General features: G+C 44.8%; 1 protein-coding gene across 1 annotated transcript in view; it reads right to left on the minus strand.

The window, feature by feature from the left end:
- The window catches only part of dnah17 (dynein axonemal heavy chain 17), a 187,261-nt gene that overhangs the window by 151,164 nt on the left and 22,446 nt on the right, over positions 1 to 13,651 (minus strand). The window contains exons 10-12 of the mRNA XM_033044269.1: positions 8,794 to 8,910; positions 2,363 to 2,631; positions 321 to 516 (exon numbers count right to left, since the gene is read on the minus strand). Coding sequence (XP_032900160.1) covers positions 321 to 516; positions 2,363 to 2,631; positions 8,794 to 8,910 — 582 coding nt within the window. The remainder of the gene's footprint in view (positions 1 to 320; positions 517 to 2,362; positions 2,632 to 8,793; positions 8,911 to 13,651) is intronic.

A 13,651-nucleotide genomic window follows, 5' to 3' on the forward strand; every position in this document is an offset into this window, starting at 1 on the left:
ATGACAACATGTTCAAAGACATGAGATACTGGAAATACTCAGCAAATAAACTGGTCATGGCATGGTCAGCACTTCCAACTTTTTATTTCAATGGCCACCATTTCATTTTTATAGTAAAAATATGAAATATATTACCATACCTGTCAAAGTGGTTGATGTGATTTTTAAAAAGGCAACTTTAACATTGAAACAATTCATTGACTCAAAAAAAAGTTGTTTCTTGAGATCCATATTCTTTACTTTACCACAAAATACCTTTACATTAGTTTTAATCCTTTCACACAATTGTAGAAAATAGTTTCTAAAGGCTGATTTCTCACCTTTCTGCTAAAGCTCACACTAATAAGGCCCGTTGCTATATTACGAAGAATAAGGGGTTGATTCAAATTAAATTGGCAATCTTCGTCTACTTTTGTAATCCACTCATCGTAAACTTTCCCACTGAAATCCTCAAGTAAGGATTTCATCTCTGCATATTTATTTAAAAGCAGTTTAGCCTCATCATCTGACCTATAACTGTTTGAAAGGAAATGAAATTTAATGCCAAATATGAAATTGAATCTCTAAGGTTACGGCATTAAAGATGTTTAGATGCAATGATAAATGCTACAAATATTTTCTATACAGGTAATAGGATATGGCAAAAACACACAATGGGGCAAGAGGGATACTTTAAAAGAACACACAATGTTGAATAACATAGCATAGAAAGTGGTTGAAGTGATTTTTAAAAAGGCAACTTTAACATTGAAACAATTAATTGACTCCAAAAAAAAGTTATTTATTGAGATCCATTATTCTTTACAGAAAGAGGCTGTCAGCTCGATTTTGCCTGTGACAGCTCTAAGGTTAATCTATTTCATTATTCCCATTCCCCTCTATATTTCCTGCAGCATGATATTTGATTTTACCCTTGAGTAAATCCAATGTTGTTCTGAAAGTTACTACCAAATCTAATTCTACTACCCTTTCAGGCAACACATTTCAGATCACAACTACTTGCTGTATTAAAATGTGTTTCTTCATGTCACCCCTGGATCTTTATGCCATCGTCTTAAATCTAACCCCTCTGGTTAACAAACCTTCTGCCACTGGAAATACTTTCTCATTGCTCAAAACTGTTCACAGCTTTGATAACTATCAAATTCCTTCTTAACCATGACTCTAAACTATACAATCCAGCTTTACCGTTCTTCTCAATTAACTGCCACACTTTATTTCAGGTATTTGAAACAATCTGCTCGAGAAGGCAGTGGAGGCAGATATTATTATACCATTTTAAATGCATTTGGACAGGTACTTAGATAGGAAAAGAGCAGAGGGATACATGCATATTGCGAGCAAGCAGGATTACGTAAATAAGCATCACAAACGACATGACCAAGATTTGTAAACGGACCCATTACAGAGCTATATGATTCTGCAACTGGAGTACTTTATTGAAAAATATAGATGTGTTGTCACTGATTAAAGTACCAATTGTTATTGGCAGGTATATATCTGCCTCTGTGTGCTTTTTCTGAACAACTTACAGCTTTGCTTTTTGAATGCTATATATGGGTGACCCCCATGTTACGGAACTGCACCCTAACAGGATTTACAAATCACAACCCAAAAATTTGAAATACAGGATATTATTCACTCTCATGGAATTTATTGGAAAAAGTAAATAATCACTTGATTTTTTTCAATATGCATCTCTCCTCGCATGATCAGACAACACAGCTTCTCGTTATGGAAAATCATGCTGTGGACTGTTTTTTAAAGCATAACTGTTGAACCATCCCATAAAAAGACATCACCCGTATCTTAAGGACTGTTGTACTTTAATAAAAGTGGTATGAATGAGTAACTTGCAGATCTTGTATTATGTTCCTTTCATTTTACACAATCGATATGATTTCATAAAATGTTCAGGAATTTTCTGAACATGGGCATACAGGATAATGGGGCTGTTAAATAATGGAGCTGTTATAAAATGGGGCTTGTTAAGGCCTTCACAACCCATGTATCCCTTGTAACCCATGTCATCACACGCACATGTTTCGCTTATTCAGAAAATACTGTCTTCAAATTCAGTGAGTGAACTGCAATAAAGAAAGCATAACGAGATAAGTTATCTCAAGGTGAAAATGTAGTCATTTTTCAGCAAGGTAAACAGGGTGCAATTTTTTTTAATGCACTGGTATTATACTAAAGGTGGTGAATCTCATTTTTTAAAGAAAATTCATTCATTTGACCACTATTCTGAGGAAGAAAAAATATTATACGGCCCCCTGTACCTTGTTACCTTATCTCTCCATACAATTCAAGTTAAATATTCACTTTTATCATCATCTAGCATTGTAATTTATCGACTTACGTATGTTCAAAGGATCTAAAATACTTCATTGTGACTTCCATTCTCTCAGTAACTTCCAATGCCCATTTCAGCTCACCAGCAACGAGTGGCATATTTTTGTTAATGTGAGGAAAACCACCCCTTTCTTCAGTTTCATTCAAGTGTGCATCAAATATTAACTTGATATCATCTAAATCTCTGTTGGCCATGTCAACCATGATTGCGTATTTCTCAGACATTTCTTCTTTAATCAGTGGACGCTTGATGAAAAATCCAAACATGTTTAACATCTGAAACAAGAGAAGAATAAGTCAACACTAGGGTTGTTAATTTAACATAATGTGTAATTAACACATTTCAAAAAAAATCTATAATCTAGCATAATGGTTGGAAAAATACTTTAAAATATTAAAGATAATTGCTTTCTATACTGCCTTTGTATTAGGCAACAAGTTGCCTGGCATATGCTGCATTACCAGCATTATTTTTGGATGGTACAGTGTGCTATCATGCTGTTAAAGCACTGCATTCCTGGTGTTCGGAGAGTTGAATCAAGGCTCCTTGCAAGCCGAGGTAATACTTAGCTCTCCCTACAGAAAAACCATAGCCATTCTTAGAGGGTTATGCATTCTGAAATAAAACTATAAAAACTAAACCTGTTTTTTATTTTTTTTTTTTTTTTTTTATTTATTTATAATTTAAAAAATTTTTTTTTATAGAAAGCGAGAAAAAGAGAGGGTAGAAAGTTACAAATAAAAAAGAAAGCAAAAAAAAAATCAATGGAGATAGGTTCGTAGGTTATAAAGTATAGCTTTTCATCTATTCCTGAGTTCAAGTTTCAGCCGGGTCCTCGTGCTGTGCCAATCTATCCCTTCAGATAGTTAATGAATGGAGCCCAAATTTTATGGAAAAGATCTTGTTTGTCCATTAAGACAAGTCTAATTCTTTCTAAGTATAGGGTCTCCGACATTTCCGTAATCCACATTTTAATTGTGGGGGTTGTAGGGCCTTTCCAAAATTTTAATATTAATTTTTTTCCGGTTATTATACTGTAATTGAGGAAGTTTCTTTGGTTTGTTGTGAGTGTTAAGCTTTGTTCTGATATTCCAAGTATTATTAATTTTGTGTCTGGGTCCAGTTTTGTATTAATAACTTCTGAAGTTATTTCAAAAATATCTGTCCAGAAATGTTTAAATTTTAACAGTTTGCAAACGTATGTGTTAAATTAGCCTCTAAATGTAGACATTTATCACAAATAGGAGAGATTTGTGGGAAGATTCTATTTAGTTTTGTTTTAGAGAAGTGTAGTCTATGTAAGACCTTGAATTGTATTAAAGTATGTCTGGCATTTAATGAACATTGATGTATTTGTTGTAAACTTTCGTCCCACATATCTTTCGTGATAGGATGACCTATTTCATTTTCCCATTTGTATCTATATGGTTCGGTCGGTGGTACCTCGTTATTTAGTAGGGTGTTATAAATATAAGCTATTAGTTTTTCAGTATTAGGATGCTTGTTCAGACGGGGTAATGTCATAATCCATAGAGACCTTGGTGAGAGCCTCATCTATAGTCGAAGAGGGGAACCTACGTTTCCTGAAGAATGAGGACATCTCCGATGCCCTGGTCTGGAACACCTCATCCTGGGTGCGGATGCGGCATAGTCAGAGGAATTGGGAGTAAGGGATAGAGTACTTACAGGGAGCAGGGTGGGAAGAAGTGTAGTCAAGATAGCTGTGGGAGTCAGTGGGTTTGTAGTAGATGTCGGTCAGTAATCTGTTACCTGCGATGAAGATGGTGTGGTCAAGAAACAGTAGGGAGATGTTGGAAGTGGTCCAGGTGAATTTGAGTGCCGGATGGAAGTTAGTGGTGAAATGGATGAAGTCAGTGAGTTCTGCATGGGTGCAGGAGATAGCCCCAATGCAGTCATCAATGTAGCGGTGGTAGAGTTCAGGGATGGGGCCACGGTACGCCTCAAACAGGGATTGTGTGACGTACCCTACAAAGAGGCAGGCATAGCTAGGGCCCATGCACGTGCCCTTAGCTACGTCTTGGATTTGTAGGAAATGGGAGGAGTCAAAGGAAAAGCTGTGAAGGATGAGGACCATCTCTGCTATGCGGAGAAGAGTATTATAGACGTAAATTGGTTGGTTCTACGGTCGAGGTAGAAACGGAGGGCTTTAAGACCCTCCTGGTGGGGGATGGAGGTGTAGAGTGACTGGACATCCATAGTGAAAATGAGGGAGTAGGGGCCTGGGAAACGGAAGTCGTGAAGGCGACGAAGAACGTGTGAGGTGTCTTGGACATAGGTTGGGAGTGATTGGACCAAGGGGGATAGGATGGAGTCGAGGTATGTGGAAATAAGTTCGGTGGGACATGAGCAAGCAGAAACAATGGGTCTGCCAGGACAGTAAGGTTTGTGGATTTTGGAGAGAAGATAAAATCAGGCCTTGCGGGGTTGGGGAACGATGAGTTTGGAGGCTTGGGCGGACAGGGAGCCGGACACGATGAAGCCAGTGATGGTGCTTGAGATGATGGCCTGGTGCTTGTCTGTGGGTCATGGTCCACGATAAGTAGGAGTTGTCGCCTGGCCTCAGACTGGTAGAGGTCGGTGTGCCAGACTACCACGGCACCTCCCTTGTCGGCCGGTTTGATTACCCAGTCGCGTTGTTGCAGAGTGAGTGGAGGGTTGTGTGTCCGGGGGGGGGGTTGGGGGGGGAGAGGTTAGACTGAGTAAGGAGAGTGGAAAAGTTTAGGCGGTTGATGTCCTGCCGGCAGTTTGAAATGAACAGGTCTAAAGAAGGTAGATGGCCATGGGGGGGGTCCACGAGGAGGGGGTCCGTTGGAGAGGAGAGAAGGGGTCATCACTAGGATGCGGCGACGGAAGAAGAACTCCACATCGTGGCGGACACGGAAATCATTGAGGTGGGGACGGAGGGGAACAAAGGTGAGACCTCTACTGAGGACAGACCGTTCGGTATCGGAAAGGGAGAGCTCAGAGGGGATGGTTAACATAAGGCAAGGGTGGGATCAGAGGAAGGCAGATGATGTCAGGTGGGGGGGGGTGGTGGTGGGTGGTCAGGGAGGAGGGGGCGTATGAGGCCTATAGTGTGGGTGGGGAGTAGCTGAGGTCACCTGGTTCAAGGGGGAAGGGGGAGACCCAATGGAAACCCCACTGAGGTTCCCTGATTGGGAGGGGGAGCATTAGGAGCCAGCGCAGTTGAACCACATGGTGTGAGATTCTGCAGCGTGGAGACTTCAGGCCCGGTGCTGAGCCTGGGATTCAGGCAAGGCGACGACTGCGGCCTGCTGGTGGGCGGTGGAGTGGCTCGGGGCGGCAGAGTCGCTGGTGGAGGCCCGTGGTAAACTGTCTTCGGAGAGAGGAGGAGAACTTCTTCAAAGTAGACGAAATCTGAGGAGATTTCACAGTGGAGTAGACGAAATGTTTAAGGAGGAACTGCAGATGCTGGAAAAATCGATAACTCCCTGGTCAATTCGTCCCTTCCCACCCAGACCACCCCCTCCCCTGGTACTTTTCCCTGAAACCGCAGAAAATGCTACACCTGTCGCTTTACCTCCCCCCTCGACTCCATCCAAGGACCCAAACAGTCTTTCCAGGTGAGGCAGAGGTTCACCTGCACCTCCTCCAACCTCATCTACTGCATCCGCTGTCGTAGGTGTCACCTTCTCTACATCTGCGAGACCAAGCGTAGGCTCGGCGACAGCTTCGTCGAACACCTCTACTCAGTCCGTACTTTTTTTTTAACATTTCAAATACAATTATACAATACAATACAATTCAATTTTATTGTCATTTGGACCCCTTGAGGTCCAAACAAAATGTCGTTTCTGCAGCCATACATTACAAAACAAAAAGACCCGAGACACAACACAGTTTACACAAACATCCATCACATCGTTGTGATGGAAGGCAAAAAAAACTTATCTCTCTACTGCACTCTCCCCCCCATGTCAGAGTCAGAGTCAAAGTCAAAGCCCCCGGCTGGCGATGGCGATTGTCCCGCGGCCATTAAAGCCATGCCGGGTGATGCAAGGTCGCGCACCGGGTCTTGGTGTTAGAGCCCCCGGCGTGCGCTCGCAGAGTCCCGCGGCCATTCCAAGCCGCGCGGGGCGATGGTGTAAGGCCCCGCCCCAGGTGCTCTTCAACCCCGCAACTCGGGCGGGAGAAGTCGCCGCTGCGGAAGCCCCGAAAAGCGGTCACCCAGCAGGGACCCGCGGGCTCCCGGTGCCGCCGTCCGCCAAACCCGCAGTTGCAGCCTCCGAAACTCCGGAGGTCGGGTGGCAGCAGCGTCCACCACAGCTCCACCCGCTCCGGACTCGGCCAGCCCCGTGACGGTGAGTAGTCGGCAGCTCCGCAGCTGGAACCCCAGGTCGTTCCTGTTGGAGGCCGCTCCACGTTGCAGCCCCAACGACAACGGAGACCCGACAAAGAAAAGGTTGGGTCTCCCGTGCAGGGGAAAGATTTTAAAGTTACCCCCTCCCCCCCCACACACATACCCCAACAAAAAAAATAACAAAAACTACATAAAAACGAGACAAAAAATAATAAAACACAGACGGACTGCAGAGGCCGCTGCTGACGAAAGTCGCGCCGCCCACCGAATAGACTTTAAATAGACTTTATTCGAGAAGTAAATATATACAATACATGATCCTTACAAAACTCCATCTGACATTCTCGGAGGCTATACATACATACAATAGTTTTCCCAAATCACAAATCTATCCCCCCCACCCTTGCCACTCATGTGGCTCACTGGCATGGAATCCCTTCCCTTATTTTGAGGGGTGTCTCCACCACATCCTGCCCGCCATGTCCAGCAGCGGAAGGTCCCTAGACTGTGGTCCTCCACCACCGAGCCTTGGCGTTGGCTGCACCGAGCTTCAATGCGTTCCTCAGCACGTACTCCTGCAGTCTGCAGTTGGCCAGTCAGCAACATTCCCCGATGGTCATTTCGCTCCGCTGGGTGGTCAACAACGCTCGGGCAGACCAAAAAGTGTCGAGTTAATGACCTTCCAGTAGCACTCGATGTCCGTCTCTGAATGCGTCCCTGGGAACAGTCCGTAAATCACAGAGTCCTCTGTGATGGAGCGGTTCGGAATGAACCTTGACAGGGACCCTTGCAGACCTCTCCAGACTCTTTGCGAATCCACACTCTGCAAAGAGATGGGCAACCGTCTCCTCTCCATAGCAGCCATCCCGAGGGCAGCGTGCGCTGGTAGTGAGGTTCCGACAGTGCAGGAAAGATCTGACTGGGAGGGCTCCCCTCACCGCCAGCCAAGCCAGGTCTTGGTGCTTGTTGATGAGTTCTGGCGATGAGGCATTTTGCCAGAAGCTGGGCAGTCTGCTCTGAGAACCACGCCACAGGATCCATGGAGTCATTTCCCTGCAGGACGTTCCATGCTGACCACTGCCCGATGGACTTGTGATCAAAGGTGTTGGTCCGGAAGAACCTTTCCACGAACGACAGTTGGTGTGGCAATGTCCAGCTGACTGGCACATTGCATGGCATCTGCGCCAGGCACATCCTTCGCAACACCGTAGTGACACTTGGTGCCCACGTGCCATGGCTCTACGCTCTGCCTGATTTAGCCACACACGAAGATGTCTGTACTAACCAACTGATCTCCCGGTTGCCCAGCACTTCAACTCCCCCTCCCATTCTGAATCTGACCTTTCTGTCCTGGGCCTCCTCCATTGCCAGATTGAGGCCAAGCGTAAATTGGAGGAACAACACCTCATATTTTGCTTGGGTAGTTTACACCCCAGCGGTATGAAAATCGACTTAACTAATTTCAGGTAGTCATTGCTTTCTCCTTCCTTCCCCTACCCCTTCCCAGCTCTCCCACTAGAGCCTACTGTCTCCGCCTCTTCCTTTCTTTCGCCCCCCCATCAGTCCGAAGAAGGGTCTCGCCTCCTCCTTTTCTCCATAGATGCTGCCTCACCCGCTGAATGCCTCCGGTTTATTTTGGTCTTTTATAAAATCTGAAGAAACTTGCAGGGTGAGAGGGCATCTCGTTAATCTGTTGTAAAAAGTGGGTTGATGTTAATTGAGGTTTGTAGTATAATCTTGGCCACCTTCAAGAAATGGCGATTTGCAAAAGAATTGAAAGTGACACGTGGAAAGAGTTTTTTTTGTTATCAGAGTGAATGATAAAAGTTTGATAGGAACTGCCAGGATATTGGTGGGAAAAGATTCCATCGTAGCATATAAAGGGATGCTAGAAAGGTACAAAAAATGAAATAAGAGCCATGAACATTTGTAGAACATGAGGAAATAGGACAAACTGGTTCGTCCTATACAGACCAGGTATGGACTTGACAAGCTGTATAGCATCCTTAGGCGTTATAACCATTTTGTGATTCTACTGAAGAAAAGCAGTTTTATTTTTTCCTGAAACACAAATACAGACCATAATTGTGTTTACCTTTACAGCAGATGCAATGTTGGAGCAGTCATTAAATCCCTGGGATATTATCATACTCAATCTTCTGTCAAAATCTTCAATTGCGTTTTGAAACACTGCATAATCTTCTTCAAATTTCTGTTTGTAAATGCATTGAAATATAATAATGCTATTATCTTTGGACAAATATCCAGAAAGAAACAATTTTGAAATTTTAATATATGTATAAGACTGGAGTTATTTTCAGAATGAATAGACTGGAACATGCTGGAATACACCTGCTCCCTATAACAGTAAGATTAAACGAGCTTACCAGTTTGAAGTTTGATCTTTATTTTATGAGGAGTAACGTTGAGGGATTATGTGAAGACCCCGCCAGTACGCATGCGTGTCAATTTTCAAGGCAGCGGTGTGAAATCACAGACAACAGTTGTTGAACTGAACATAGTAAGATAAGAGAACCATAATACCAGTTGACCTTTATGATAGAGGGCTGGGAGCGGAGGGCACGTAATCCCTCAACGTTACTTCTCATAAAATAAAGATCAAACTTCAAACTGGTAAGTTCTCGTTTAATCTTACTATTTTACTTCGGAGTCACGTGAGTGATTACGTGAGGATTTTAAAGCTCTGTGATTTCATGTCGTGGAAACGAGTCCAGGCGTCATACACTGCATCAGTAGGCCAATGATGAGTGAACATTAATATTGCATTCAGACATGACATTGATATAGACATATTGATGCTATTAATGAACAATAGTGCAATAGTAACCTCCCTCAACCGGGAGAAAACATACCTAACATAGAGTTGGCAAATACCCCCAATCTGGCAATGAATTTGATCTGAATATTTGGACAGATCAATAATTTGACCATCCTGCAGCCGCTAGGATGTGGTCCATAACCCTGCTGCTGAGGTATAGCGGTCCTGGTGGAGTGAGACTCAAAATGTCAATGTTCACTCCAGTATATGCCAGACCCATTTAATCCTCTGGAGGAGGTTTGTAGTGATTCCTTCTAACGAGGTTTATGTAACTAACAATATAGCTAGTCAGAGTCTATGAGACTCTTAGGGACCTTGACATACTGGTGTAGATGCGTGATTACACGCAACCCAAGGTCCATGGGATATGCAACATCTAGTTTGGTCTATGTCCCTGTCTACTCTGCTAGACTAATCATGAACAAAACATGATTATTATAGCCCACAGATATGATCATCCTATCCAGTGCAGCAATGACTGGACCCGTAGCGCTGTACTCAGCACCATGGCATAACCACTAGTAAGTGAGTTTGACCAAGGACAGGGATGTTGCTGGTGCCCATCGGCGAAGTGACGTAGCACAATGTTAACAACCCATATCTCTGCGTCCCTAGACCTGGGAGGTTTTAAGTTGACGATACCCTTCATAATCTAAATGTTAGAGGGTGAGACTGTACAGAGTGGTTTATGTTCCCCGCAGCCATATGGTGAGGAGGTACTTCAGGCGCAGTAAATGGAATATTAACTTAATGTTATAATCCCATAAAACTGAATTTTAAGATGTCAGTCATCCGTGCCGAGTTAAACGTAAAGAAGCATAAACAATACTTCCCATCTCCTATGAGGAATGCTGCTATTTGATGCTATTCCTGCAATCTGCAGTGAGCTCTCCCAATGCTTTAGGTTTGACAACCCGAGCCGCAGGAACGGTCTCTCAGAGTCTGTAAGTCAATGAATTGATTATATCATGCAGAGGATGGTTTCAACATCACAATTGAACCAGTATCTTTGTGTCCAGAAATAACCATGTAAGGTTTTATGCTCATTCCCCACATCAGCGGGAACCATGGGTAAATAACCCAGGCAGGCACTGTGAAAAAGCCGGAAGCGGGAATTTTGCATGACCCATCCTATGAGGCCAAATGGACCATTCCTCCCTTGTGTAGCGAGAATGCACCTTTCGCCACTGAAATGCCTCGTATTTTTGCAATTGGTAATTGAGCCTGGATGCAAGCATCTCGATCGTTAGTGTTCCATCGATCCACAATGTCATTAAATACCTTGTGATCGCACATTCATTCTGTGTTGTCATTGATTTGCATGATAATACACTAGTGCTAAATGCGGTTAGGTAAAACTATCACCGGATACTTTGATTTGATTGTACCTTAGTGATTAACATATTCCACCACCAAAGTGTATCACCTAGGACTTGTGCATGCAGGTTATACATATTCACACACCCTTTAATGCACAGAATGCACCTGGTGTCCATTTGGCAGTTGATACCATGACTGAACAATTGATAACTCGTGCTAATCCCATCTGCCTCCGTAACTAGAGATGGTATTAGTAAATTCCCCATCTTTGAGCAATAGCATCAGTTTGTGAATGACTGAAGATTTACGGATGAGAGGTTTAGTGGAGCAACGCTGAATACTGTTCGTCCACCATTGTGACTTTGATAGTTTCAGCTGGGAATAGCAGATGTCTAATCTTTTGTCTCAGAGCCGAATCCCAGACAAATAAATGGATTGATTGTATTCTTATAATCAATAGTTTCAGTTGGTATCAGCTTGATTTAAATTTAACTGGACGGGTTAGAACCCCAATTTATCAAATATAGCTATGTGGCTAATAAGGATAATTTAGTAAAATTCAGTATGTTCAATATCATCCAGATTGGCCATAACACTTATTTGTTAGCTCTGTGCAGTCAAAGCACTGATTGTAGTGACTTGGTAAATAATCTGGAAACTGAAGTTAGCCCATTTTGCAACGCTTCTGAGTGTATCATTGCCTCATCCAGTTAAATTTCAATTATCTCCGAACCCTGTGAGCGGAAATGATCACATGGAAGTTATTCAGAAATGTCTATACTGCACTTGCGGTTTGAGGCTGTTGACAATGATCAGTCCACATCTCCCATAATTGTGAGCCTGCCTTGAAAGGCTACTCCAACCATACCTGTTGTGCAGTATAAACTAATCTTATGTTATCCCAAACCAGGGTAAATATTCAAACCAGTGTAAATATTACCAACTTGTATCCGTGACAGGAGACATCATGATGTGGCTCCCTACCTTCACACCGCCGGATGGGGAACTTCCAGGAGTTGCCTCAATCAGCTTCATCCTTCCACATCCGAATGGGAGGACTTATGCAACCCGACCCAGGAGCTGCCTCAACATGTGTGCATGATTTTGCACTTCTGCTCCTGGGAGGGAGAGCAGCTCGAGTACTGGGTTGGCGCATCTTCCAGGAAGGCCAATCTGGGCTGTGGCCTAAAAAGACCTTTGTCCTGGTTGTACGGCCTTCAAGCTTTCACCTTGCTTCAGTGTATCGTGGTTTGCTGGTGGGTGCGTAGGGGTGCTGCCGCTGGAGATGTGAGGTCTTGTGTGATGATGTGGCCTTCATGAGCCCAACGGCCCTTGTCGAGCTTCTTGACTTGTTTCATCAGGTTGCCCAAATGGCAGTATCCCCCTGATAGATGTTCACCTCAGGGACACTGAGCAAAATACAGTTCCCTGGTGTTGGGTATTTGGTAGTTGTTATTCACAGCCTTCTCCTACTGCTGGTTGTGTTGTTCCTGCACCCCGAGCACACTTGTGGTATCTTCAGTCTTCAGAGTCAGCCCAGAAGTGACTCCTTATGCTCCCCTCTGTCGAGGGAGATGCATTATGCAGCCCTCGATAAGGTGCTGCCTTGGGCGTCCTAGGACCCCATGGTGACTATACTCCATATACCGGAGCATGTCACATTGGAGCATCTGCTCCATCAACCGCTCCATGCGGGATATGCGATCACAGTCACTCCCGCCGGCGGTGAGTCTTCACAGCCAGACTCGTCCGAGTCTTCGGCCTGTCCGACTTCTGCTTGGCCTTCCCGCCAGTTTGTGGTGTTGATTCCGACTGTGCAGGTGCCAGGTCGGAGACTGCCGATCAATAGCGATCCAGGTGCAGCCTACCGCTGCTGACTGCCCGCAATTCCGCGGTCCTCCTCAGTCAGTCTGGATGCGGTCCATTCCTGTAACATATTCTCATAAAATAGCACAAAACGACCTTTGAGTTAGGATTTTACCTGCATGTCCCGTTTTAAACCTTCTGCTGCAGGGGCAACGTTCCTTCCGAGCCTGGTCTCCTGGTCGTAGTTGTTGCAGCTAGGGTTCCCTCTGTGGTCCATGTAGAAAGGTTTCCATGTCGGGTATTTCTCCCCCGAGCTTTACCTCCGCAGTCCCTATAGCAGGGCTTCTCCGCGATGTTCTCCAGTCGGGGCTTCCCCCCCCCCCCCCCCGTGCTGGGTATCCCCGCATTAACTGCAGCCGGGATAGCCGGGATTTGCAAAGTCGGGGGGGGGGGGTGTCTGCTCTGGGTGCCACCAGCACCAATACAAAGCCGCTGGTTTACCGCCAGCGGCTCGGAAGGCGCATCCACCGCCGCCCGCTCCCCGCGTTCCGCGGTCTCCCGAGCGACTTGGTCCGTGGGCAGGCATCACCGTGACCGGGATTCCCTGGAAGTTCGTGATTGGGGTTCCCCCTTAGTCCCGACTTTGCCCCGGACTTTTAGCAGGACCTCTAAGTGGAGGTTCCTGCAAGAAGATGAAAAAACCTGAAAAAGTTTTTTAAAAAAAACTTACCTCAGGTCTGTTGCTGGCAGGAGAATCACGTCCATCCTGCCAGTCGTCACGCAATGCAATAGACGATATGACACGCATGCGTACTGGCGGGGTCTTCACGTAGTCACTCTCGTGACTCCGAAGTAAAATTGCTATTCATCCTTGTTTCCCTGGGGTAGGGTCAATTTTGCTGGTCCTCAACATCCTGGAGTCCAGCAGTGTTTAGGTTTAGGTGTATTATTGTCCTACATACCAAGGAATAGTGAAAAGATTTACTTT

This window comes from Amblyraja radiata, chromosome 26 (genome assembly GCF_010909765.2).
Source record: "Amblyraja radiata isolate CabotCenter1 chromosome 26, sAmbRad1.1.pri, whole genome shotgun sequence".
NCBI classification, from domain to species: Eukaryota; Metazoa; Chordata; class Chondrichthyes; order Rajiformes; family Rajidae; genus Amblyraja; species Amblyraja radiata.